This window comes from Malurus melanocephalus, unplaced genomic scaffold, assembly GCF_030028575.1.
Source record: "Malurus melanocephalus ecotype Western Australia unplaced genomic scaffold, MMel_1.1 scaffold_140, whole genome shotgun sequence".
NCBI classification, from domain to species: Eukaryota; Metazoa; Chordata; class Aves; order Passeriformes; family Maluridae; genus Malurus; species Malurus melanocephalus.
Window position 1 is genome coordinate 1,427,122 of NW_026623372.1, and position 26,653 is coordinate 1,453,774.

General features: G+C 39.8%; 1 protein-coding gene across 1 annotated transcript in view; it reads right to left on the reverse strand.

The window, feature by feature from the left end:
• Positions 1-1,054: 1,054 nt before the first annotated feature.
• Positions 1,055-26,653, reverse strand: part of PTPRN2 (protein tyrosine phosphatase receptor type N2) — a gene marked incomplete at its 5' end in the record, with an annotated part of 414,276 nt that continues 388,677 nt past the window's right edge. Inside the window, 3 exons of the mRNA XM_057371089.1 lie at positions 1,055-5,732; positions 10,449-10,522; positions 26,462-26,526. Coding sequence (XP_057227072.1) covers positions 5,661-5,732; positions 10,449-10,522; positions 26,462-26,526 — 211 coding nt within the window. The remainder of the gene's footprint in view (positions 5,733-10,448; positions 10,523-26,461; positions 26,527-26,653) is intronic.

The following is a 26,653-nucleotide window of genomic DNA, read 5'->3' on the forward strand; positions in this document are numbered from 1 at the left end:
ATGTTACCAGAGTTTTCAGAAAGCTGTCTTGGAGATGAAAGACCTCCTAAATTACACCAACAGCAAAATAGCTGTAATGGTGCATATATTTTGCTTCCAAGATGAAAGTCACCTTCTTACTCTGAGAGAGGCACAGATATTAAAACATGCGACTACATAAACAAGGTTAAAGAGTGTAAAATGTGATTCTTCTGATGGGAAGGAAGTGAGCTGGACCGGGATGGTTTTATGTTTCCGTTTACATTTTTCTAGTGAWTTTCAGGTAAGTGGCAAACCATTTTAAGTCTTCTTCAAAACACAAGTGAAATTTTAACATGTAACACAGGACCATGAAAACTGCCATGCCAGGGCTGTCTAACCCCAAAGACTGCTCTGACAGTTAACAACAGGAATTTCATGGGAAGATCCAAACCTTCATATAATGGACAGTGCCTATGGGAAAATGAYTTCCTATTCCCCAGAAAACACTGTTTATTTTATGCTGTGTTTGTGTGGAAACCTTAAACTTTATTCCTCTTAACCTTATTTAATATAACAGTGAGCATTTTCCATTACCTGTTCAAGTATTTCTATGAACTCTGCTACTATTTTAAAACTGTAAATCCTTGGCCATTTTGTGATCTACCAGCCTTTCCTTCCCAAAAACATTTTTCTGCCTTTAATTTTCCTGAAAGCAGGTGCCATTTAAACCATTTGTTAACTTGTACGCTCTGTGACCCAGGCTCCAGGTGATTTTTTTCCACTTCCTGGCTGTAAGGGGGTTCCTGTAACTTAGCAATTCTTTTGCCTGCTTCACTTTTGTCCTGAAGAGAGAAATCTGTCTCAATCAAAACCCTGTAAGGCGAAATTTTGCAGGCCACACACCTGAGCCAGAGCTGGCTGAAATCTCTTCCAGGGGCAGATTAAATGTGCACATCCAAGCCACCAACARAGCATTTGTGCCCCTCCCTGCGAGCCCCGTGTTCCCACCTTGGATRGTCAGAASCCACCTCTCCAGCAAGAGACATCGRYGTGRCTCCCACCCCCAAATAAAAGCAAAGCACCAGCTGTTAATGCTGTATTCACAATACCATACTCCACAGACAATGTGACTTTATTCACAAATATGATTTTTACAGAGGTAGAACAAAATACTTTGTATAATCTTTTTTTTGTTTGTTTTAACTATATACATATAAAGAATATAATAAAATGACAAGAAAGAAAAGGTTGGAAACAAAACAATATTATGCCATCAAATACAGTACAAACAGCATGCATGAACAGCTTCAAATGAAATCTTGCTGGTGTAACTTTATTTTTTTTTCTCATGTGGTAAATGAAGAGTAGTAAAGAGTCATGCTCTAATTGGATTGAGTATGCCACAGCTTTGCAATTTTGTTTTAATTATTTTTTTTTCTTTTACATAAACCAACAGGATCACTTTCTTTTCACTGTGGTGGGGAATGCTTTTGTAATGCCCAATGTAATATTAACAGAAAAATATAATAATCAAATCTACAAAGTGTACTCTCATTTAAAAAGCAAAACCATAGAAACTGTACAGTTTTAAAAAGCGAATTATCTCAAATGCTTCTTAAGAGAATTTTCTAAAGAAAGAATAAAATATGCAGAATAAAAATGAAGAGAGCTATTGTTCTGTAACAAAGCTAATCAAATACTTGTTTTCTGTTCCAATAAACAGTTCTTTTAATTAATGACTATCCTGGAAATGATGAAGTGGRCCAGGTTTTATTAATGTTCCACTTGACTAATAAAGCATGAACTCCTTACAGGTACTATAGCTGTCATTCCCCTGGGGATGGATGGGGATTGGTTCTGCATGCATGCTGGAGACAGGGACAAGGTTTAGTCATGGGTGTAGATTCTAAAAATATTCTGAAATGCATTAAACGTTTAGTAGCTTCTATAAAAATAATCTGGCTTGTTTTGTTACTGGATTGAGATTTGGATGTGAGATTTTCTGCTGAAATTCATTCCTGGCCAAGGACTTCCACCAGGAGTTACTCGGGCTGCAGAAGGTCCCAAAAGCAATGGTTACAGCTCACACCAGAAACACCTGAAGTCAACAGCAAAGACCACATTGTTGTTCTGCCCTGTGCCTCAGGCTGAGTCTGAAGGATTTGGGATGTGGGGAACGTTGCTGTCCTGCCCCTCCATCCCTTYAAGTCCCAGCCCATGTTATGGGAAGGGCAAAGGCTAGAGAGAGCAACTGTGCTGTTACAGCTGCAAAATATCAACTCTGGYGACAGCCACCTCTGTGTCCCTCTGATCTGACACCCTGACCATGTAAGCAGGGGTCTGGTCAGGTCCCTGCCCTGCTGGGGGACAGCAGCTGGGTGTGCTGACTGTGGGAAAACAGGGCTTTCTCCCTCTGACCAGCAAGGAAGGAAACTGGAAGCAGTGGGGTTAAATTGCCCTCCTGCAGGTCACCCCCTAAAATGTCATTTAAAGGTTCAACAACACAAACAGGACCTGCAGGCTCAATTTGTCTTCATCAAGAACGTGAGGATGGTCAATATTAAACACATGCTGCTTGTGGCCACGAGTCAGGCACCAGCCCCAGCTTCAATCACAATGAGTTTACTAAAGATCAGCAGAAAATTGAACCAAGAAGGATGGTGGGTCTCMTTTGACTTTGAGCTCTCAGGTGATCCTGGTGTTCAGGCAGAAACTCAACCTGCAGCGAACATGGGGTGCATCCCACACCCAGGGCAAGTGACCAGGGGTTGGCATGAATAACATCCTGTGCCAGAGCACAAGGATTAAGTGAACTGCAGCGAAAAGGAACCCCTGCCCTGCGTGGCAAGTCCATCTCTGTGGCTTCATCCATGGCTTTGGCATCTTCCTGGGAAATGGATAGTCAGACCCCTCGAAATTGCCCTGGTGCACCTGAAACCTGYGCTTCACTGACTGACCCTGCAGCAGATGATCACCCCAGGAACAGGGCACTTATTGAGAGGTGTGAACAGTGTGCAAYGCACAGATGAAATATTCTGTGTGGTTTACAGTCAACAGAATAAGCCTTGCACCTCTTTGTGGAAGAACTGTACAGAACATGGCTGAAATAACAGGATTGTCGATGATGGTCAGTGGGAGATAATCAAACCCTCTGAGTAAGACTGCATCTTTCTGTTATGTAAACTGCTCTACAAAGATGAATAAAACAATACATTCCTGCCCCATTAGCCTTGGGGAAGATTAATGCCCTCTAATCTACGCTAAATAAACTCTGAAGCGTGAAGTCCCACACTCAGCTGCTTGTGAATTAATAGGGATCACCCTGAAATTGCTATTATGAAATGCAAATATTTGCAAAAGAACAATTAAAAAATATTCCTGAAGTGCAACGAAAGGCTCGTCAGTCACGTTTGCGGTATGCTCAGGGACAGTCAGGAGGCAAACACTAATGAATCCCAGGGCAGAAATCTGTGGTCAAACCCCATTAGCCCATTGTCAGTGGGTCATGGCACAGCATCTCACACTGGAAATAATTCCACCCAGTCATCAGAGGGCTTGTCTTAGGATGCCCCGATTTTGATTCTTTGGACAGTTTGTTTGCATACAGCTACCTGTATTTTCAGAAAGCTGCAGTACGTGGCTCACAGTAAATCTACTTCAAACACTTGCTGATACGGCTCAAACTGATCTCATCTGCCCTGATCTGCAATTTTGTGTTAGCTGAAGTAATAAAAGAATCCTGTTAAACCTAAATTATCAAATGAAAAAGGCAATTTTCTCATTTATACTCCATTAGTTTTTTTAGTTATTGCTAGGAAAGCTCTAAAATGCTTAGGCCATAAAATAAACATGTGGCTTAATGTACAGTATGTGTACTTAAGAGGATGATGGCATCTGCAGTAACTGCTCTGCACTGCTACAGTAATGGGATACACAAATTAAGCAACAGCATATATCAAGTAAAGCATACAAAAATGTATGGCAAGAAGTAACAAGCTTTCTGCTTTTTTTTTTTTTTGTAAGTAACTTTTTAATTTCTAAAAAGAAGAAATCACCAATATCCACACTTACAACACAAAAATGCAACATGGTTGATTTTGATTGATGCTCACCACCTCTGTGCCAGCAAAACTCTGTGATATTCTTATTTTTAACATTTCACTGATTAGAAGTTTATCAAAGCTCCTCATTCCAAATTAAATGCAATGATATATTTTCCAGTGCTGAAGTTAAACAATTAGCCTCATATGGTTTCAAGCACACAACACTCTTAAGATTTTGGAAAAAAAAGCACCCCAGATTCTTAAGTCATGGAGATGTAGGATAGCATATGMAAAAGCATCCAAGTATTCACTTCTGAAAATGAAATTACAAGCCTAGATCCCTTAGGTACCTCCAATAGTTTTACTCTCAGGCTCTTCATTCAAACATATCAGAGTACTTTCTATGAGTAATGTAAATTTCTTTAGAAGAATGCCACAATAAACCTGTGAATTCACAGAAGCAAGATTGCATATCCAAACCATTTACAGACATATTTTAGCATTACTTTGCAACAGTAGGCATTAGGATTTTGAGAACACGTGAATCTCTGAAATTCAACCTATGTGCTGCTTTACCCCTTCATGTTTAGTTCAAACAGGTGTCCTTCAGAACAAGGAGTGAGCAGAGAGCTGCAACGAATGCCTGGATCAGACAMACTCGATGAGAGTCATAAAATGCAGACTGGAGATTTCTTCTTCAGCCAGGCTTTTACAGAAATACACTTTCCTGGCTAAAAAGGATGGCACAGCAGAGCTTTACAGAGGGAAATGCAAAAATATAAAGAGGAGAATCCCATTTTCTTCCTCAGTAATCCCATARAACCAACAATCTTTTTTCATAACAGCTCTGGACTCAGTTACCTGACTGCTGACAGGACCTTTCCCATCACCTGAGGGGAGTCTCTGCTCTCCTTTTCTGTGCTGTCACTGGCAGGGACATGGTCAGAGTYGTGCTCATTATCCCCTGACTTCCCATCAATGTGACCAACATGTTTTCCCCAGTTGCAACAACCGTGCAAGCTTGTTTTACTTATAGTTCAGTTTTCCTCCTCTCATGGCACAAAGCTGAAAAGTAAACAACAGTTAAGAAAACATTTGCTTGCCAAAGCCTGGCATAAGAAGGTGCAAGCTCTCCTTGCCAGAGCCTGGACCTGTGTTTGCTCACACCCACAGCACTGTTTTGTGCTCTAGCTTGGCACTGTAAGGGAACAATCACCATCCTCTTCAGGCCCTYGGTCTTATTCAGCCTTTGAGAAGTTACAAAATATAACAGAACACTGTTTTCTGAGACTATACTGACTGCACTAATTACCCACAATATTGTATATTTGCTATTAAGAACATGGATGTGTGCTTTCGAAGTGTGACATTCAGGGCTTCGAGGATGTGGAAGGAATCACATGGATTGTTCTGTCACTTAATCCGAGGCTTTGATGTACTTTTAAAAATTTGTTTAAACCCCCAAAAAACAGAATACACATTTTAACTGTTGAACTTTTACCAGCTAAAGGAGTTTGTAAGGACCCTATCACTACGTGGTTACAACAGAAGATACACGGTTAAAGTCAGGTCACGGTTTCCAAGAACATTCACAGGGACTGAGGATGAGGAAAACGAGGGATGGATTCTGCAGGAGCCTTCAGGAGACTGAGCTGCTCACTGGGGAAGGGCCTTGAGTATTGCATTCACCTCCTCTGCAACCGCTGTCAAAGCAAACTCAAACTGCTCCTGCGGAGAGAACAAACACACACCCTGAACAACAGWACAAAACACTTTCCACAAACCCAGTGCTCCATTCTGCAGATCAACAKCCTCAAGACATTGTTAAAAATATGAATATGCAGGGTGAACTGTACACTGCAGTGGGAAGGAACAAAATGTTCTGGGATTATTGATGTCATATAACATGTTTGACAACATCTTGGAGCCGGAGTAATTTTAATGGAGAAAAATGTTAGAAGCACAACCCAAGCTATAGGGACACAATGATGCATTGCCATTGCATGGTCAGAAGGGTTTGGGAGTAGCTGATCACCAGCCATTTCCTTCTGACACAGAGATGGGAACTCAAGAACATAATTGAAATATGAAGTAAGGGAAATACTGTAAAGCAGAGACTTTGGCTTTTCTCAGGACTGTTTCCAGTTGAAAAAGTCTAGAATAAATATATTTTCCCCTAATATCCACTATATAGAACAATATCTGCTTTTTRGCTTCCCTGTCTTTGATGATTTTAAGCTTCTCTTTTTAATGTCCTTTCCACACCCACAAATTACTCAATTTTGTTAAGACCACTCCTATATGAGAAATCCTTGGGAAGGCTTTTCTCTGCTATTAATTGACTGTAACCTCAACACCAAAATGATTAACAGACTTCTGTGCTCCYTGGTAGAGGTGTGAAGGACACAGCTGTGAATGACCACTTCTTCTAAGTGCAACCCTAACATGCTCCTGAACTGCATGATCCTACAGAAGGACAAAGGTGTTTTAAATCCTCAAGGGTAACAGGTTATATTTGCAAGCAAGTAATTTTTTTCTCAGTAATTTTAACTTGGTGAAATATGTGACAGGGTGATTTGGAGTTTGTGACTTCTCAGTGGAAAGTATTCTCAAAATATAAGCAAATCAAAGAYACCAGATAAGGACTGTGGAGAAATTTCTGGATTTTCTGGAAGTACTCCAGAAGTTTAAGCCAGCTGGAGTCAAGAGCTGCTGAAGAATCATATCTGAGAATGGAGGTTTGAGATGTGCCCCACAAAGCATCCCAAGATCACTGCTGGGATACTGTCTGTGACCCCCATTAGAAAAYTGGTGGTCTGTACCTCCAGCTTGGTGCTGCCAGGGGCTGTGTGGGATGGTTACAGAACACAGTCACCCCCAAAAGTAATCACTGGACTAACAGCATCAATTTTCCACAGTGTTCCACTTTACTGCAGAAATCTACAGGAAGGATGAAAGAACAAACTACAGATGTACAACTCATAGTTCAGAAAGGCAGCTGACTCTTAATTCCTGCAATCCAGTGCCAGTTTTCTCTGCCTTGTCTTAACTGACTGCAGTCATCTCCCATGTGGAGATGCTTCAGAGAAGCAATGATGGGCACAGTGCCAGGGCAGAAAAAGCAGAACAAAACTCAGAATAATTTCTTAGCGACGYTGCCATTCAAGAATTTTGCTGTCTGCTTGGTGCTGTCAAAGTGGCATCCATGTACACTTTCTGGACTGCAGCCAACAGCTTTTAATCAGACATCAATTCACCCTGAAGAGCAGGATTCATCCTCACTAGGCACTGAAAACAGTGCACACGACTGCCTATGGCTCCCTGCACTGCCTGAGGTCTCWGCAGTTAAAGGGAATACTGGGAATGCTGGGGGCCATCCAGGAGCATCTGTGGGACTTTAATTGGAGCACAATGAGTGTGCGAGCGAAGCTGGAGAGCAGCAGGGTCAGGGAGGGCATATACTGGACATGCTGGGGCAGAACCAAACTGGATGCTTGTAGCAGCTCAAAAAGCCTGAGGAAGGGTGTCTGTCTTGCCCAGGGGCTGAGCAACAGGAACTCAGCATGGCTTTTGGAGACAAGTTCAGTGGAGACGATCAGCCAACATGGGGTGTAACCTTAATGACTGAGGCAAAACAATTTAGAAAGTGTAATCTGCACAGGCAGAGCTCAAAACTGACTGCAGGGAAGGGGGCAGTGGAGCAGACACGAGATGTGTGTGGGGACATGGCCAGTCTGGGATGGCACAGCTGAGCTCTCTCCCCTCCCTCCTTCTGCATAACACACACAGGTGGAAGGCAGGGAGTGTAGCTTCCATTGATGAGCATCACCACCCTCCCAAGGAAAGCCTTTCCACACCTTCCACACTTTTCCATGAGGATAACCACTGCTAGAGCAAATTAATGTCAGTAATTTTTAAAGGAGGTCAGGTTGTTGCTTTGCACAGCTACACTGACATTCACATTTTCTATTTGCAGATACATGACTGGGGAATTTTAACATCTAGCTTTGCCTAGAATTTTAACATCTWGCTTTGCCTAGAAAACAGARCTGGACAGACATTCTGTGGTGACAGCTCACCTATAATGTAGAGGTGACAAGAGTATACCTAATAAAAAATAACCATGGCTATGTTTCAGTAAGTCAACAGATWAAAATACTCAGCAAAATAAAGTGATTTCATGTAGCATATATGACACAATAAGGAATCTATCTAATACTAAAGATTGTGAGAGGATATAGGAGACAGAAAAAAAAGGAAATACATATTTTTCCCCATCACAGAGAATACACTTCCTCCTTCATTACTTTTTCCTCTCACATGTGGCACATCAATTCTCTTTTGATTCCCCTGCAAAAAAAAATCCAACAAACCTACAAACTATCCATTATGCTTCTCAGAAATGCGGAATGTCGTTGCGATAATTTCATTACAATTTATTATATACAGTGCTTTTGAATTAAAGATCCCTTCCAGAAGACAAAATGCTGCAAACAAATCCCTCCCATGCCTATTGGAAAGGTGGAGCGCTGCCTGCTGGAAACACAATAACATTGCTGAAGGAAGTTGGTGTTTATTTTGCCTAGGGATATTCTGTAATTGGCATTTCTAACCTGACTTTTAATCCATCGTTTTAAATTACTCCAAGAGTCTAATATTCCTCATTTGTATTCAGTAGGGAAAGCACAGGGGTTTGTTTAAATCCATCAGAAAAATTCTCTGGGGATCGTGCATTGCTAGTATGTAACCAGATATTTATAATTTGCAAGACATTAGCTTGAATAAGTGATTTGGGTGGTTTTGAGAAAATGACAATGATGGAAGAAGGAGCAAGAAGAGAGATAAGTAATATGCTGAAAAAATTTTTCATTCTGGGTGAAAACACAGGATACATTTCTTTTCTGGAGCTCTTCCAGACAAATGTTTGGAGGGAAAAAACATGTCTTGAGGGAGATTTTCATGGAACTCGGGTAACTATTGCTGAGCTAAGTAAGAGAAGTTGTTCACATAACCTCATTCTTTGGTTCAGGAGTGATGTTTTTGCTTCTGTTGAGGGCAACAAGCCATAATTTGTCTGCCCTGAAAAAGGAAACAGGAATCTGAGCTCTATGTAGCCACAGAGCTTCTACATATTTTGAATGCATTTACAGAGAAATCCAGGACTTGCATCTTCCCTCTGAGTAAATATATATATGACATTGAATACTGTGTGCTATTTACTTTTTTCCCAGTCTGAATAATGAAAGCAAAAGAAAGATTTGTGCAATTTTAATTCTTACTTGCAGATAAAGATTAGCTAGTTTTGACTGGCTCATGTTTATTGTTCATGCACTTACTTAATTGGTAAATAGTAATTAACATTCCCCAATCTGTTCTTCAGCAGTATTTTCCCTAGAATTAGTGGGAAATAGAATGATTGGGAAGATTCAGGRAAAGTTATGAACCAGTTTTACTGTAACACACATTTATTTCACCTTTGCCCCTCAGCAATTTCAACTCCTCAAACATTGCAGAATTTCCTATCAGTTCCAGCCTGGCCAAGACATAGTGCAGTCACATTGCTCTTGTTACTCAGTTTGGGACTATAACTATCATTTGRTATTTTATAAGGTCATAAGCAGATTTATCTCATCTCCATGCCATGAAAGAGTTTCTTCAATGTCGTATTTTCAGCTCTTAACTTGCAGCAAATACTCCAAAATATCATTCCATAGATCACTGGAATTGTTAATAACAGAGAGAGTTTAATTTCTAATGTAAGGGACTATAATCACACCATCAGYTACTATGTTTAAAAGTTTTACATTGTAGAAAAATGTCAAAACTATTAACATTGAGAGGAATTGGATAGTAAGGCATTCATCTTACTGAAGGGTAAAAATGTAGTTACCATGTTACATCCATATAGGACGGAGCTGAAGGCATAATGCAAGCTCTTCTGTTCAAAGAGACTAAAAATAGCTTGATTCCCTCCAAAACTTTTTTTCCTTTAACTCAAAACTTTTGGGTTCTTTTTTCCAGAACAAAAATCAAATGCAGCAGTTACATTCTCTTTAATGAGTCAAAGCTTTAGAGAAAAAAATTACAYGCACAGTTAAGCACAGATACTCTAAGAAAATAATCCATAGTTCAGGATGAAAGCAAGAACATTCTTTCAAATGCACATTTTCTTTAGCAGGCTATAGATTGTTGTCTTTACTGCCCTTCATATATGGTAATCAAGATAGATGCTGGAGATGTTACAAGAAAGAACAGTAAACACCAAAGAAAGTAACCTAGATAAATCTTCAGCATAAATAAACCTCGGTTGGTAGTGAGCCAAACAGAGTAATCAGCAAGCGACCTGCGTTAAATTAGGTCATACCCTCTCTCTTCTGTCATGAAAACAACTACTGTGAAAGACCTTTAATGTATTTAAAATCCCAGTGGATTTATTGACAGTACCTTTGTCTGGACCATGCCCGGTCTCTGGTCCCTCAAGTGCTCCAGGGTAGCAGCAATATCAATCTCTTTAGCACCTGCAACAAACCACAAATTGGGCTGAGTTCAGAGCACAAGATAATCCATGCTGCATCTGTCAATCTCTTGCTATCGGGTTCCCTTTGGGCTAACAGTCCAATTGAAAATTATTACATCCATCTCTCAGCAGACTTGGCAGGCAGCTGCAATTTTTGTCTTCATATAGAAAAATAAGAGGTTGGGGCACCTTTTACTAACATTAATTCACGAGAAGCCAGAGGAAAACAAATTCTTAAAAACATCTCTGCACCTAGGGCAGAATATATTTTGTAGAACCTAACGGTCTGTCAAGGTAATGCCACCGAGTGTCCCCTTTGTCACTTCTAAGAGTATGCACTGAATTAAGGGCCTGAAACACACCAAGATTTATGCTTGTAAAAACAAGATTTATGTGACCTTTTGTCACCTGCAGCTGAGATCCAGAACACCCGTCTGTGGCTTCCCTGTTCAGGATCTGTCGGACCACCCTGCTGCGTGGCCACTGTTTCTCCTGGCCAATCTATGGCATTTTCTTTAGGTTTTACTCCAGATATCAGGACACGGCAGCATCAGGGCACATGAAACAGGCACAAACAGCCTGACCGCTGTGGGACTGGCTCCCAGCCCCATGCACATGGAAGTATTTTTTTTAAATACATCAACTATGGAGATCAAAGCAAGTCCTTGTGCCTCTTCCCTTTCTTATAATCCACAAAGACTAGAGAACTGAAGGGGAGAGAGAGATGCTGATTTCTCCTCTATTTCCTCCAGTGAAAGGTGTTTCAAGAGCACCCCCTTCMTTTTCCTTAAGTGACTGATCTGATGTTTTATGAAGGGATTGATGGGAAATCAGAATTTTGGTCCTTTCTGTATGAGCCTCAGGAGTAGAAGYCTGGCTGGAAATCCTTCCAGCTGAAAAGTTCACCTGCAGGATTTGGCTTTGCTGTATCTGCTCCCTTCTGCATCTCGCAAGAATATCTCACAGTGTCCAAGCACTGAGCAGATGGGCAGAGGGTCATCCTAACCCAAGTGGAACTACTCCCTCTCTTCTCCATGGTGCCCTACTGCCCTGGCTGGCTGTACATTCYCTTAGGGCTGATGTGGTTTCAGAGTTACAGGGGCTTAGAAAAGTGTTGAYCTCAGGTCTCTCCTCTTTTGTACATTCACTTTCACCACTGGATGGTTTATCAAGGGCAGGGATTGGCTACAATTCTGGAATCTGCTCTATTTTAAAGGAYACTCAGTGGTGCGCTCTGAAGACGACTTGACAACCACTTCCCATTGCCTGGTCCTATAAAATTCCTGGGCCACACTGTGCCAACTGGGGACTTCCTTCTGGAGGTATTTAAAGATCCCCAGATATTCACATGTGGGCGACGCACCTAAAGCATTGCTGCTGTGAGGAGACTTGTGCACATCTAGAACATACACTCATTTAGTTCCCAGGCCTGGATTTGGAGAACTGGACCCAACACTTACCCCTCTTCCTACAACTCTTGTAATTTAAGGGCTTGTGAACCTGTAATTGGGTCCATATCAATGTAAATATCATGCACCTCCTCATTTACCAACTCAACTTCATACCTCAACACCAGCTTTGAAAAAATTCAGAAAAGCAACAAATGGTGAATGATTGCATTTGGTTTCCTTGATAATAGACATGAAATTATATTTAAAAATAACAACAGCTCTACAAGAATAATTGATTTGGAATATGTTCTTCAAATCAATGAAAATATGTTCTTTACCTGTATCAGAAATGGATTCAGTAAATATAACAGGGACAACTTAGGAATGGCATCTGACAGATAGTTTTGCTAATTACCATGGGTTGGGGCATTGTAAGGCTTTTGGTCCCCACCCCTCCCTGGGATTTACTGGTAGGAGCTTTGTAAATACTAGATTTTATTTTAAAATAAAAAACCCCAAATCTCCTTAYAACAGAGCAAAGCAATACATACTTATGCACGCTGTAAAGTCTGATACCAGTGACAGTAATTACACCTTAAATCTGCTGCAGGTTTCACAGTGGCAATTCATGTGGAAAGTATCAGCAAAGGTACCCTCTTTACAAACCCTAACATTCTGTAACACTGTAGCTCTCTTCAATGTTTACTCTCACACCTACATGTTCAATTAGATGGGATTTTCCTGTTCCACCACAGCTGTGGATGGAAGCAGAGCCATGTGAATACTGCACATGCTTTACAGCCTCACTTGTGGCCTTGTTTGCTCACCAGGAAATAAAACATTGCAGTAGCATCTTGGTTCCAACAAGAGGAATTCTTTCTTTCCGAAATTAAAACACGAGAAAAACTTAAGACACTGTCCACAATCCATATGAAAGGTTAACAGGAGTCCTGAGCTTCCAAGGTGAATGCTGCAAAAATGAAACCAGAGATCCTCCCACTGCAGCTGGCAGGCTCAAGTACCCATCACTATGAATTTATATGTCCCCCCACTAGTGAGGGACAATCTTTATGTGAAAATACTCTAGCCTCAGGACAAAAAGAGAAAAGGTTCTTGASAAGACCTAGTTACACTCTTTAATGCCTACACAGGCTTCTGAGTTCACCTTTGAAAGAGTTAATTCCTCCATTTCTGTGMTGCAGATTGCAGGCATTTACTAGTGAACTGATGTTTGCTTTTTTGTCATCATTTAGGGAATGGCACAACTAATAGTAYGAACAACACCTGATCAAAAACTCCTGATTTAGCAAAACACCAGAGCATATGCATACACTGGAACATAARAAGAGCCCTAGCGGGCTGGTGTGCTTAATAGGATGCTTGTTCTGAAAGGTTTTGTCAGTGAGGACCCAAAACCATCAGTTTTTATTGACCAGTGTCCCCCAGCCCATGGGTTCTGGTCAGCAGGTGACCCAAAAGCATTTCTGATGTCCTCAGCCATAGGTAATTTTAAGGTAAAGTAGAACAAGGTATGATTTTATCCAAATCAGGCATCTTATTGAGATGCCATTAGGTAATCCAAAGCAGAGTCATGGATTGGTTTGCTACACACTTTTTTCCACCTCAGAATGCCTTGGATATCAGGGCGATAGGAAATACCTAAGTGCCTACAGAGACAGATCAATGAAACCCATGCTGCAAAGACAGGGCACTGTTTTGAAAGAAAAGTATCTTGGAACAAGAAAATTCASAGGACAAGAGAGGAAATCAATGACATAGGAAAAAGCCAGCATGACTTGTTCTCTCTCCACATGAGTAAGCCTCTCTTCCTTCTCTGCATCTACATGTCCTGCATCTATTCCCTTATTGTGGCTAAACCAAGTGTGTTTAAACAAATTTTGCTAGTCCCCTATAAAATCACATTTTGTGATGAAGGCTTTTTTCTCTTCAAGCTTGGGCTACTCAGCTGCTGTATTATGTACATTCAGATCACTTTCCACTGGTGTGTGCAATAGTCTACACAAAGTTTTCCTGTGGCAGAGACAGACAAAGAAACAGATTTTCAAGGCACAAAGGGAGGTCTGAACCCAACCTGCCTTCACAGGTGAGAGCAGCTCAGTGTTTAAGTGCAGTGTGAACTTTGAACTCTCTTTGGAATTATTTTCCTGAAATCTGACACAAATGCAACACTTTGCCATGCTGAGGCTTTCTCTTTAATCTGGGAGTATGGCATAACATTCTCTAGTACCCAATAACATTTTATTTATGCTTTTGAGCCATTTCAGGTGACAAAAAAATACAACATATGCTACATGACATTGGGAGAGAGGGATATTGCATCTAAGGACATTAAGGTCAAGCCACGCTCTTACTGAGATGGCTGCAAAATATCCACAAACTGCTAAGGCATTTTAAACATTGCTTATCTGAAGAGCCCACATACAAACTGGATTTGATGAAACTGATTTGGTTTAGAGTAAAAGCTGGAAGAACCTCTGATTCCAAGGTTATCCAGTTATTGGAAGTGTTTTGCTTAGGCTACTTAGGTCCAATAATAGATGCAGATGTCGATTTATTGTCATAAAACAAATAATCTAGAGGAAGGGTTAAAAGTACCAGACTGGAGATCACTGACATTTGGAAAAGAAAACAAAATTTATCAAAAAGGCAGTATTTTCTATCTTTTCTTCCCACCAATACATATCTGTCTCCTACTGGTTTTGGAAGCTAAAGAGAGGGATAAAAGAAGGATTTAAACAATAAAGAACTGCCTTTTCACCTTTTGACTATATTTTACTCTGTAGGGAATAAATTTGGGTTGTGTTTGTGACAGGCTTTTTCACAATGGATTTCATTGCTTGTTTTAAATGAACATACTAGTGTAACTTAGTGTGAGACTGAGCTAATATTGTACCAGCAGTATTGTGACAAATGACTGTGCAATGCGCTATTTTTTTAAACAGAACATGCACTTGCARTAATTCACTGTGAGCCAGATACTGCCAACCTTCCCCTGCGCCCAGCAGCTCAGCGAGCTGGCTGAGTAAATACCTCTGAAAGCACTTCCACACCAGTGCAAGCCAGATTTTAACTTCAGTAATTAACTATCATCTTCCTAAAGGCTTGAAGCATTCACAGTGAGTGCACAACAACCCACAYCAGGAACATTAACTGGATAAACTAAAAGAAAACAGGAGAAGATGCAAGCTGAATGATATTTTGCCCCCAAGGAGAGAAGCAGTTTCTGAAGTTTAGGGTCATATCCTTTGCACCCCTCTCTCTCCCCGCAGGCATGAATGCAGGATGCACGCTGGCACCTAACAGCTGGTGCTCCTGATTAGCAGATCTCAAGGGGTTAAAGTGTTTGCCCTTAGACAGTCGCGTAAGTGGGGTATCCAGCATGTCATAAAAACATGGGTAAATTCCCCTTTTCTCCTGCAATAAATAACGACCCAGCCTAATTCAGCTGCAATAGGCTCCAGCAGCTCGTAATATTTAAAATCACCATGAATTACCTAATGTTAGTTTTATGACGATAATAACGAAAGCTTCCCTCTCTTCTCATTCCCCTAGACATGGCAGGGGACTTATTTTGCTAAGCACAAGACACAGGAGAGATGCTCCGTGGAGGATGATCCCTTCCACATTGCTGCAGTACTGCTGTCACTGTGATGGCACAGGAATATGACAATGTTTGTCAAGAGGGGTAACATCTTTAAATGTATCAGCTGGGAAGAAAAAATGAAGGCGTATCATTAAAAAAAGCTTTTTCAGGTTCAGCAAACTACAGAGTTTATGCATCTGAAAATGTGCTGGGTTGGGGTTTTTTTCAGTTATAAGRACAATCAGCATTTGTTATATAAATGCATGAGAAGTTTTAGCTTAACGAAGGTAATCTTTGAGATATTTATGTAATAGGCTTGAACATACACTGAAAGCAAAGTCAAAAGCTCTATTTTATTCAGTACTAATGAAAAGTGCAGCGTAGATTCTGTGAGACTGATAGAATTTTATATTAAAGCTCTGTCTTAAAAGGAATATTTTAGATTCTAGATGCTCTGAATTTTCTGTGTATTTATAAAAATAAAATGATGCTTAAATACTTCATCAAAGCAGTTATTTGTGGGGGGTTTCTTTTTAAATAACCGAAACTGAAGAGTTTTCTTTGTGAATGTTTCACAAATACATTTCTCTCATAAATATTAAATTAAAAAGGATTTTTCTAGTTGGGAACAACTTTTAGATCTACCAGYATATATCCTCAAAAAGACATGATTATAACTCTGCAGAATGGCTATAAATTTGCAGCTGTGAGTCCTAAAGGATGGCTTGGTCATTAGGAGGCTGTGTTTAGATAGATTTCACTTCTCTTCCAGACTTTGACTTCCTGCACCACTTGGGCTAAATCATTAAATTCACCCTATGTTTCACACCATCATTTATAAAATGAACCATTTTTTTTTCCTACCTAATGAGTTGTTATGAAAGCAAGTCCATTAATGATTAWAAGGCACTTGGACACTGGAGAGGTGAAGACCTAGAGAGATCCTCTTGCTGTTTTTTCCAATACCCTTTGCACATTTCTCAGCCCTCTTTCTGTTCTCCTTGATCATAAAGTGATGGCAATACTGAATATATGAGGTAGGAGTCATGCTGAGCAGTTGTAAAGGGGGGTTATTAGCACCTTCACCATTTCTCCTTAAGGAAATGAAGATGATCTGGGTGGGAATAAGCATTTATCCCAACATAAAAAAAATTGAGTACTAAGGGAATACAGAAATGGCCTGTCAAATGCCTTTTTTTTTGCAGCAGAATGCATTCAGCTTCATTCTAGTCAGATATTACCTGCCTAATGCATCTTTTTATATTTTTYTTATTGTATAGATTTTGAATTAGGCCTTGAAGGGCAAAGGGACTTGTTAGCTCAGATTAAAAACTGGCTTGTTAAAATCTTGAAGGAAGAGAGCCTAATACAGTTCTTTACGCTGCTGTTGCTAGAAGCTGAAAAAGATCCAATTAATATTTGCAGGATGCTGCCGATCAGCAGCCTTTAGCCTCGGATAATGCACGGCTCAGTGTTCCCAGGCAGGCAGTCGGGAGTGCTGAGGGAGATTCACTTGTAGTATTGTGAAACAGCAAAAAAAGAAAGAAAATAAGGGGAAACAATACAGTGTCAGTGAGGACACTGAGCTGTCTCATCACAGTGTGCCTCTGTTTAGGAAGAATACAAGTGTTTGTCATGTTTGGGTGATGACTGCGTGACTCATGTCTAAAACTGATGCGTCATGGTCAAAGAACACTCGCACGCAGGCGGGTTTAYGCTGCCTTTCTTCCCTCCCCATGTGAAGACTAACAAAGAGGCTTTCTTGGGTTTAGTACTGGATTTTCTGGCCCTTTTCTGCATTCAGCTTTGCCACAGCAAGGAGATAGACAGTGGACTATAGAGACCAAAGGACAGACAGTAAATAGATCCAGGTCTGTCAGGAATTTTAAACACAAACACAGCTATCTATCCTTCAGTCTGCCATAGTTTATAGAGATGGAAGTGGCTCTCTGGAGGGTTAGGAGGGTAAATCAGCACTCGTGGACTATTACACTGTCTCAACCATGCTGTTTCCAATGTCTAATGTAGCTGGACAAAGCAGAGATATGCTGCAGATTTGCCAATCTCCTAAAGCCCTACATGCCTCCAGCTTCCCACTGACAGCTTCTAACGGAAGGCTCCGTAGCTGCCCCACCAAGTGCTTGCCCCATTGAGTACTTAATGTTGCAGCAAAACATTTAATCACACCATATGAGGGGCAAACTCAATCTGATTAAAGAGAAAAGGGTCATAACTAGGGGGAGTGTAACACCACTTCTTCACTGACCATTAGTTTTAATGGCAAACCGGYAATATTTACTAACTAGCTTAGTCTCAAAGGCCCAACCTCATCTCATCTACTCCAGCCATCCCTGAAGTTTGAATTGGAGTTAGTAATCTCCTCTTCCAACAGCTAAGAGAGAGAGGGTAAGCTCTGATGGGCAATTCATTTGCCTGAGAATTATCCTCCAGAGGGGTGTGTCGTTCTCCTTGATGACTGAGGAGACCTAGACAACTAGGTTAGGTGAGATGCTTAACACTAGATGTTTTATATGCYTAAAGTTAGCTGGAATGAGCCTGGGCTGAAAAGAGCTGAGTTTCTGCTCTTCACTTTTGGGCTCACAAATGCTGGAATCTGCTAAATCTTACAGTGTTTGAGATCTATGTTTTGTGTCTGTAGCCTTCCCTATTTCCCTCACCTCCACATTTGGTGATTTTGAGGGAAATGTCAAAAGAAAGGCAACATGGAACCACAATGAAAAGACAAACCAGTATAATGTAGGGATGGCCATGGAAGTCAAAAATGTGTCATATGAGTAACTGCTGTTTGTATAGTGCTCTGCTGCAAAGAAAGAAGAGTATTTTCTTTCTTCAACTTGCATTGTCAAAAGTGCCCGCTAACTAAAGAATACTTACTGAGTGTTAGAGATAAAAAAGGGAGCTGACCACCCGCTAGAAACTACAAAAATAAAAGCAATTTTCATTTGTAGTTATCCAGATGTCTGCTGCTGTAGCTGCTGGAGGTTCTGCTCTTGGCCAGGAGGATCATTTAATGCTTCTCATGGAAAGAGGAAAGTGTCAGCAAAATCCTAGTGAGGGATGCATTTTTAAAGATAACAAAAAAGATTAATGTATTCAGGTCAGCATTTTCATTATAAGCTTATTCACTCTTGGAGATGAACAAAATCTGTGTGCATSTGTGTGCGTAGTTAGGGATGGACCCAGCCTATATCTGAGTCAGTGAACTGTCTGTAATTTCAGACAAAAATACGTTAGTGCTTCTGTGCATCTAACAACAACCTGAACTAAAATTTCATTACTTTCATTAAAAGGAGAACCAAACAAAAACAACTTCAACAAAAGTACCCAATGGGTAAAGCAAGCATGTAAGTGGAGAAGGGAGTGCTTAAAGTAATAAAAGGGAAACAATTAAAATTATTGTGACAGTCATGGATACATAGAGTATACATTACATATACGCATTACATAATGTGTTATTGTTTACACATTTTATGTTAATACTTGAAGACTGAATGTCATAAATGTACAAATGTGATATGGCAGTACACAATCCAAAGGAAGGTGACACTGGAGATGGAAGACCTAGGCACAGCCTAGTATTTTAAAAAATGCTATAGGAACATAATGCTTCTAAGCTTTACACTGATTTTAACAGCCTTGCAGGGACAGAAATTCACTGCTGACATGTCAGTTTTTAAGTTAATATCCTTTGTCAATGCTGAAAAAAACATGCAGAAACCACTCACTGTAACTGAATGCAAATGGATGCTAATTTAAGGACCAATCCTTCCTCACTTCCACTGTGCACGAGAATTGTCACATTGCATTCCATACATTATAGGAATTATTTCTGTTTTACAAATTAGATTTCCTTCACCCACCCCAGAAGTTAAAAGTAAAATGAATATGCCTAARTTACTACAGAAGAATTGCTAAAGAAATGGAAGTTAATGAATTTTATTCCACATGGGGTAAAATAGCCCATAATCACCGATTGTTACTTTAAAGAATACCAGTGCACACATCTAAATTCAACTTACACATGCATGTGCAGACACACACACACACACAAAGCACATACACAGCAACAATTGTGAATGTGCTTTCTTTCTACTAATAGGTGTTCCCTGGGAGCAGCTCCCATAAAGTTTTAYACAATTTGCTTCTTTTAGTGTCTCTTCCAGAAACTCTTGATAAATTACCTGAAAGGCAGTTGATCTCCATGTGCTGAATTGAACACGAACAAAGTTAAGATGCCTATTGCAAAAATGACATTTCTGAAAACACGCCTTAGTTGGCCTTAAAAAAGTCTTGAAGTCCCCTTTGGAAAATATGCATTTATTTTCCAAGAGACACAGAAGTAGCTCGCCTACATGAATCTATTAAATTGTAAGAACTACGTATTACATTACTTTCATTTTACATTGCATGTAGGTGGTAATGCTCTCACAAGACAGTACATGGAGTGACCTGAATAAAAGATGCAACTGTTATGGATTCATTCTTTAGCAGAATTTATCCTTAAAAGTGAATAAACTGGTCCAGCTATAGAAATTGTGGAATAAGTACACTTTAGCCCCCAAACTGTACCCTTTACAGCCAGAAGACTATCACTGGTCATTTGAACACTTCTTTGCTGGATGAGATTAGCTATTGAAAAATAAATGGTTTTACACTCTGTAYAAACTTCCTTTTCGAAACATATGCMCAGATGCTTTCAAACCAGCAGCACAGTACTTCTGTGACCCAGCTTTTTTACTTTTCCACATCCTAACCTACTCATTGTGTGAAAAAAAGCCGCCCAAATTCCTTATCTGCTTGCCTCCTCCTTAGTTTCAGTCAATGACCTCTTGTTTTCAAATTAGTCACTATCTCAAGCTGCTTACTGACATCAATACATTTCTTTCAGGGTCTTCTAGTGCTCTATGGGAACCCCCCTTCGTGCTCCCTCTCCCAAGGAATAGCCTATGTCTGATCAGTCTTTCTTCACAATTCATTTGCCYCAAACCCTGGATAATTAGGATTGCTTTCTACCATACTTTCTTACTCCCAATTCTTTTCCAATAAAATCTGCAGAATAGCAAGTAATTCAAGAAACATTATTTCTGGGCAATTCCCACCCACTAAATTATATAAAAAAAGAAAATAGTTAAGGAGTTTGTATCAATAACAAGTTTGCTTTTTGCTTGGAATCTTTATACACCATAAAGGGAACCATCTAAAAATGCAGACCATACAACATGCAGTGGGAAACATCAACCAAGACCACCTTCCCTATGGTCGTGAATTCATTTCAGAACAGAAGCTTGTAGAACATGCTACATATTTATCTTACTTTTATGAACTGTTAATCAGTGACTCTATACAGCTAATAACATGCAAAAAGCTTTAAAGCTTTAAAGGATCCTGTGTCCTTTTTACAAAGGAAATAAACACTGGTTTTAAACTACTTTCTCTAAATAGTGAGAGTTTGCTGAACATCTCAGGCTGGACCGTGAAAAACTATCCTATACATTCACTATACATTTCTGCATGTAGCTGGGGGCCCAGCTCTCATTGTGATTAATTATCTGCTGGGAAAGGCTGCAAGAACGAGCACTATTTGCCTAATTGTGTTGCCAGGGTAACTCATTACATAAAAGTTACAATACATAAATGCAGCTCATTTGAAAAAACGGCCTTATAACATATGATGTGTTTACAAGGACACGGGGAACTTCCTTTGGAAACTGAAACAGCAGCATTTCAGATTGACATGGTTGGCATCACTGCTGCTGAGAACTGAGGCAGTCTTGTAGATAGCAYAACAGTACACAAAGCAAACCCCAATTTTTTGGCTCTGCATTTATTTTCTGTGTTCCTACAGATAATAATCTGTCTCACCCAAATCTCAAAGACCAGCCATGTGATTAATTCAAATTAGACTGTGAAAACAAATATATTTTTAAGACCTGTAAATTTTTCTCCAGAATACCACTTATTTCTAATACAACTTTTTGACACTCTTACCATTAACTACCCTTAAAAAAAAAAAGAAAAAAGAAATCTCCCATTTACACTACATATTCTCTCAATCTCTGTATGAAAYGTAGTATGTTAAATTTTATTTTCATGGGAGAAGCTGGATCCTGGGCTGAGGAAATATTCCCTCATTCACCAAAAGCACATCAGAAATAGTCAGCTCCAGACTTGTATCAGCACAACTGAACAATAGAATTTTCTCAGACTTTGCATAAGGACTCAAAAATAAGCAGATTGAATCCATTTTAACACAAGTATGGGCAAGCATTTCYTTTCATAAAATCCTTTCAGAGAGGAGCTAACCCCACAACTTCATTATGATTGTTAAATCCACACAGCAGATAAGCAAAACCTCAGCAAGGGTTCAGATTAGCCCAAATCATTTGATCACGATGAGTCAGAAGGCGAATTAAGGAATCTTTTGTTTTGCCTTAAAATGTCACGGTATAAACTGCATCTGCTCAGGAGCTGACTCACAAGACCCTCAGACAATAGGGTAGCGGGGCAAGGAAAGGACTTGGGGAGATAACCTCCAAAGCCAGCCCAGGCCAGAGTGTGTGTGCTCATCAATTATAATCCAAGCTTTTGAATGCAAGGGAATAAACCGTCGGTTCAGCTTTGCTAAATCAAATCTTTTTTGCTGGGTTTTAGAATTTGGAAATCAATACTTTAAAAGGATTTTAAAATTCATATTCGCCATCCCTTTGACTCATCTCGTTTCAGCTAGTTCAAACACAAGAAAATGGATGGTCAGCAAACCCTAAGCAGCTGCTGGCTGGTATAATATCTAAAAATCAAACTATTATCTACACTATCCAAGCTTCTCAGTTCAGAAAAATGAAAGTGGGAAGACTCATAATCTCATTTTTTTTCTTTTTTKTTTCYTTTATTTTCTTTTTTTTTGTGTGTGCCTGAAACACTCAATAAAAATGTCTTGCAATATATCACACTTTTAGTCACTACAATAAGCCTGCAGGAAAGACATGAAATGAGAAAATTCTCAACTTTTCTCTAGATCACACAAAAAAAAAAACAAACCCAACCGATCAGCTCAGCATTACTGTGAGTTCAGGGTGAGGAAAGAATATCAAGTAGACTAAATCTAAATCAGCTTATCTTCCCTAGTAACAAAGGAAAAACTTGTAAATATATGAAGAACGTTGAAATTCTCAGCAGAAATCAGTGCGAGGAAAACAGTCCCTATCAAAAATCCAGCAAGCATTGTTATCTACAAAAACGATTCTTTATAATTTTCTGTATATATTAAAATAATGAAAATGCACTGAACTAAATCACTAAATCACATCTCAGCTTCTAACTCAAAACTAAAACTTGGTCTAAGCTGTCGGGGAAATGAGAGGATACTTGGTAATTGCCTTAAAACTGTAACACCCATGTACAAATAGTTATCATAGTCAAATAGGTATAATAGTTAAAACATATTAAATAGCATTTAAATATGTAACTGTAAAGCCAGATTCAACACTGTTTCATTTTTCTTATTGCTTTGATGGGTATAGGATCAGGGTCTCTGCATATCGCAGAATCCCAGAACACCAGGTGGAAATGGGACCTCAAGGATCAATTCATCCACACTTTCTAGGCAACAGCATTTGAATCTAGGAAGAAAAAGAATTTTAGCAATAAACTGTACAATAAATAGCTACATTAATTATTGGAGCAACAAAACAAAAGGATACACTTTGCATTGAAAACCTCCTGCTGACATGACACCAGAATGATTGCACTGGATAGACATTGCTGCTCTCTGCCTGTTCCAGTACCAGATTATTTAATGTGGCTGTTTGAAGGAAGTGCACAGATCAGCCATTGCATTTACTGCACTGAGGGCAGGGAAATTCATTAAGAGCCTGCCTCTACAGGAAATCCACCCCAGTGCCCCCGTGAGATCCTGCACGTCCTTCYACCAGCTCAATTCGCTCCTCACGTACACCATGGGAGCATTTCTGTCCTCGGCACCAACTTCTACTGTCCTCCAAGTGCCCTGAGCCAAGATGCTTTCCTTCTTTAAATTTTCATTCTTTAAAATTCCCTTCCTCAAAGTGGTTGGGGCCGTCAAACTGATGTGGCAAACGTCAAGCACAAATTCTTCCACAACTTGATTTCTTTTCCCCTGCTTTAGGCTTTAGGAACAGGTCCCTTGTTGTTGGTTTTCAGCATCTAAAATAATATGAGGGCTGGCAACAGCAGGGTAGTRGAAGATATGAATTTATAACGCATTTAATAGACTAAGTGTTAGCACTAATTCAACAAGCAGTAGAAGAAATTGTAAATGACAAAGGCATTTACAGTTAACTGCCTAAGAGAATGCAGGGAACTAAATCATTACATGAAAAAGGAGCTCCTTTGCCCAACCTACCCTATTAAAGACCCCACTAAAGAGCCAAGCCATTTATTGATTGCTTTCTACTTTCCCACTGCTGAAATGAAGTACTCCTCTATTTACTTTGATTTAAAAATGCATTATTGTCTACTTTCTAATAAACCAGACCAAAGAACAAGAAACTCAAATTATTCTAAGTTTATTCTTAAAAGTCCATGGTGGTTTTTTTTTTTTTTTTTTTTTGTTTTTTTTTTTTTTTTTTTTTTTTTTTTTTTTTTTTTTTTTTTTTGAAAGACTGAAGGCCTTAATCCTTAAAAGCCTTTTTGAAAGAAGGGTTCCTCGATGCTGGCCCTGCAGCTGGGCCCAGATTGAAAGTGCACTTACATTTTTATGTTCAGTGCTGAAGGACTCTGAAGTTAGCCCTCGCACTGCACATAAAAGCTTTGGAAAGGGCATTCTTTGCCACTCGTGCAATTCATTCTCTAAGAAAAGGAAATGGAAAGAAAGATTTCATGTCCAGGGCTTCAGGCCTTTGATCATTTGATGAACATTGGATCCTCAACCTGGGCCTCCAGCTTCTCAGGCCAGACAAAGAGGGCCCCGGCCGCACAGGCTGGGCCGCGGCTCCCGCCCGAACAAAACCTTTGGCGGCCGCACAGTGTGACAGCCTGGGAAAGGCCCACCTCAGCAGGGCTGAGATGCCYGCTCTGCCCTTTGATCTTTCATTTAAACTCCAGCCAAAGCACCAGGTCAGGGGATTTCGCGCCGCAYACCCCCACGGGCAGAGGGGAGCAGGTCAAGAACAAAATGGGGGTGACCGATCTCCAAAAAGCCCTGTGACGCCTTTCTCTGGCCAGTTTCACATGACTTGTCTGGCATTGTGAAGCGCTAAGCCCACACTTAAAATGGAATTTGACATTACATGGTACAATGGAGTCAATAAATGGCATTCTTCAGTGCTTTTACAACAAAGTCAACCCTCCCTTAAGTGGCTGAAAGCCCCGAGCTAGAAAATACTTCTCATTTACTTCTTTATGCCAATAAATTGCATATACTTTAAATCTAGTTTTCATTATGGCTTSTCACTGCTGATGGCCGAAATGAGCTGAACAAACACTTAACAAAAGTCTACATTAATTTCACGATGTACCGTTGCTTCTGTTTTTAAAGTCTAGGTTGTCACGTGGCAAGTAACAAGCATTGGAAATATCTCCATATTCCTTCACCGAGCAAAAACCTATTTTCCAACAAGCATGAAAAACTAATCTTATCCCACTGAAAAATTTATTTTCAGTACAGCGCAAAGGAGAAGGCAAACATACAACTTCTTTTAGCATCAGTGGCAAGTTCCACACGATGCTTGCGRGCAGAAAATTCAGTCCATGTTTGATGAGACATGTTAACAGAATCTGAAGAGAAAAAAAAGCTAAAATCTTCTTTCCAAAGGGACAGGATGCCACCATGTCCCAGAGGACWGGAATATTCAGGATGCAAGAGCAGATGATTGCAAAGCATGAAGAGTATTTTTAAACTCCATATAAAAGATGTCTGTGTTAGAAGATCTTAAACAAAAACTGTGAAGTGATTAGAATTCAAAGAACTAAATATCATTTCTCTCTATAAATTAACATGTTTTTACAACTAATCCTTTTTCATTAAATACACATTTGGGCATAATGCCAGATGTGGCTTAAGAACTCAGGTTAAGACTAAATAAAGGCAAATTTCTTTTTGTTTATTTGGTCASGTTTACATGTCTGCTCTCACGCTCTTTCCTTCTGAAGACAGTATCAGTATTAAAATTTTGTTTAGTTTTAACAAAGATTATTTCAGGGTATCTCAAATACTTCCCACCATGAACAACTTATCAATCAAGAAAAAATAAAGGAATGGTCCCAATCTCTAGAGAATCCATAGATTGTTCATTTTAAACAAATCAGAGTTTATGCTTAGCTGACAGATTATTTCCCTCTTCATAAAATTATGTATCACAGACGAGACTTTTAAGAAACAGAAAAGTTAAACACATTTTTCAGTATCGAGCAAATAGTGCCAGAACTGGGAATGGTGATTTATTTTCAGTCTTCTGTTCTGTTCATTAGTCTTTTTCCTTCTAAGAATCGAATCTGTGCCAGACATGAGGCTCTGTGTGGTASCAGCACTTCAGCACGTTTTGGTGGCAATGGGCAGCTCCAAAAAGGAAAATAATCACATCTGACCATGGTGGTGGGGCARGTGACAGGGGACTGGGCAACAGCTGTGACACAGCCTGGGACCTAGCTCCTGCAACCACTAAATTAGGRCTGTACAGCCCCCAAGGCATCTCTTCTAAAAACTGTAATGACTATTTTAAATRAGAAATCAAAAAATTCAAATACTTCTCAATGGCACAAACACACCTCTCATTCACAAAGCATTTGCGTTAGGTATGAAAATAAAACTACAGAACATTCAGGACAGAGTACAATTTGCCTCTAATTTATTCTCAGATTTTCTGTGAATATTGCTCCCCCACTGTTGTCATGGCAACACAAGCACATCTTTCAGTACTGAGGAAGTAACAAGCCTTTCGATTCTCACCTTTGGCCATTTTATTGAGAACCATGTCAATTAGAATGTAGGTTCCACTTCTTCCCGCACCATCGCTGCCAACAGAAAAGGAAAAAGAAAATATAAAGCCTATCAATGTGCATCTAGACTCAACAYGAAGGCACCTGCCCTTAATGTTACAGTGTTACACATGGTGGGAGAGGAGAGAATGAGGGGTTAAAG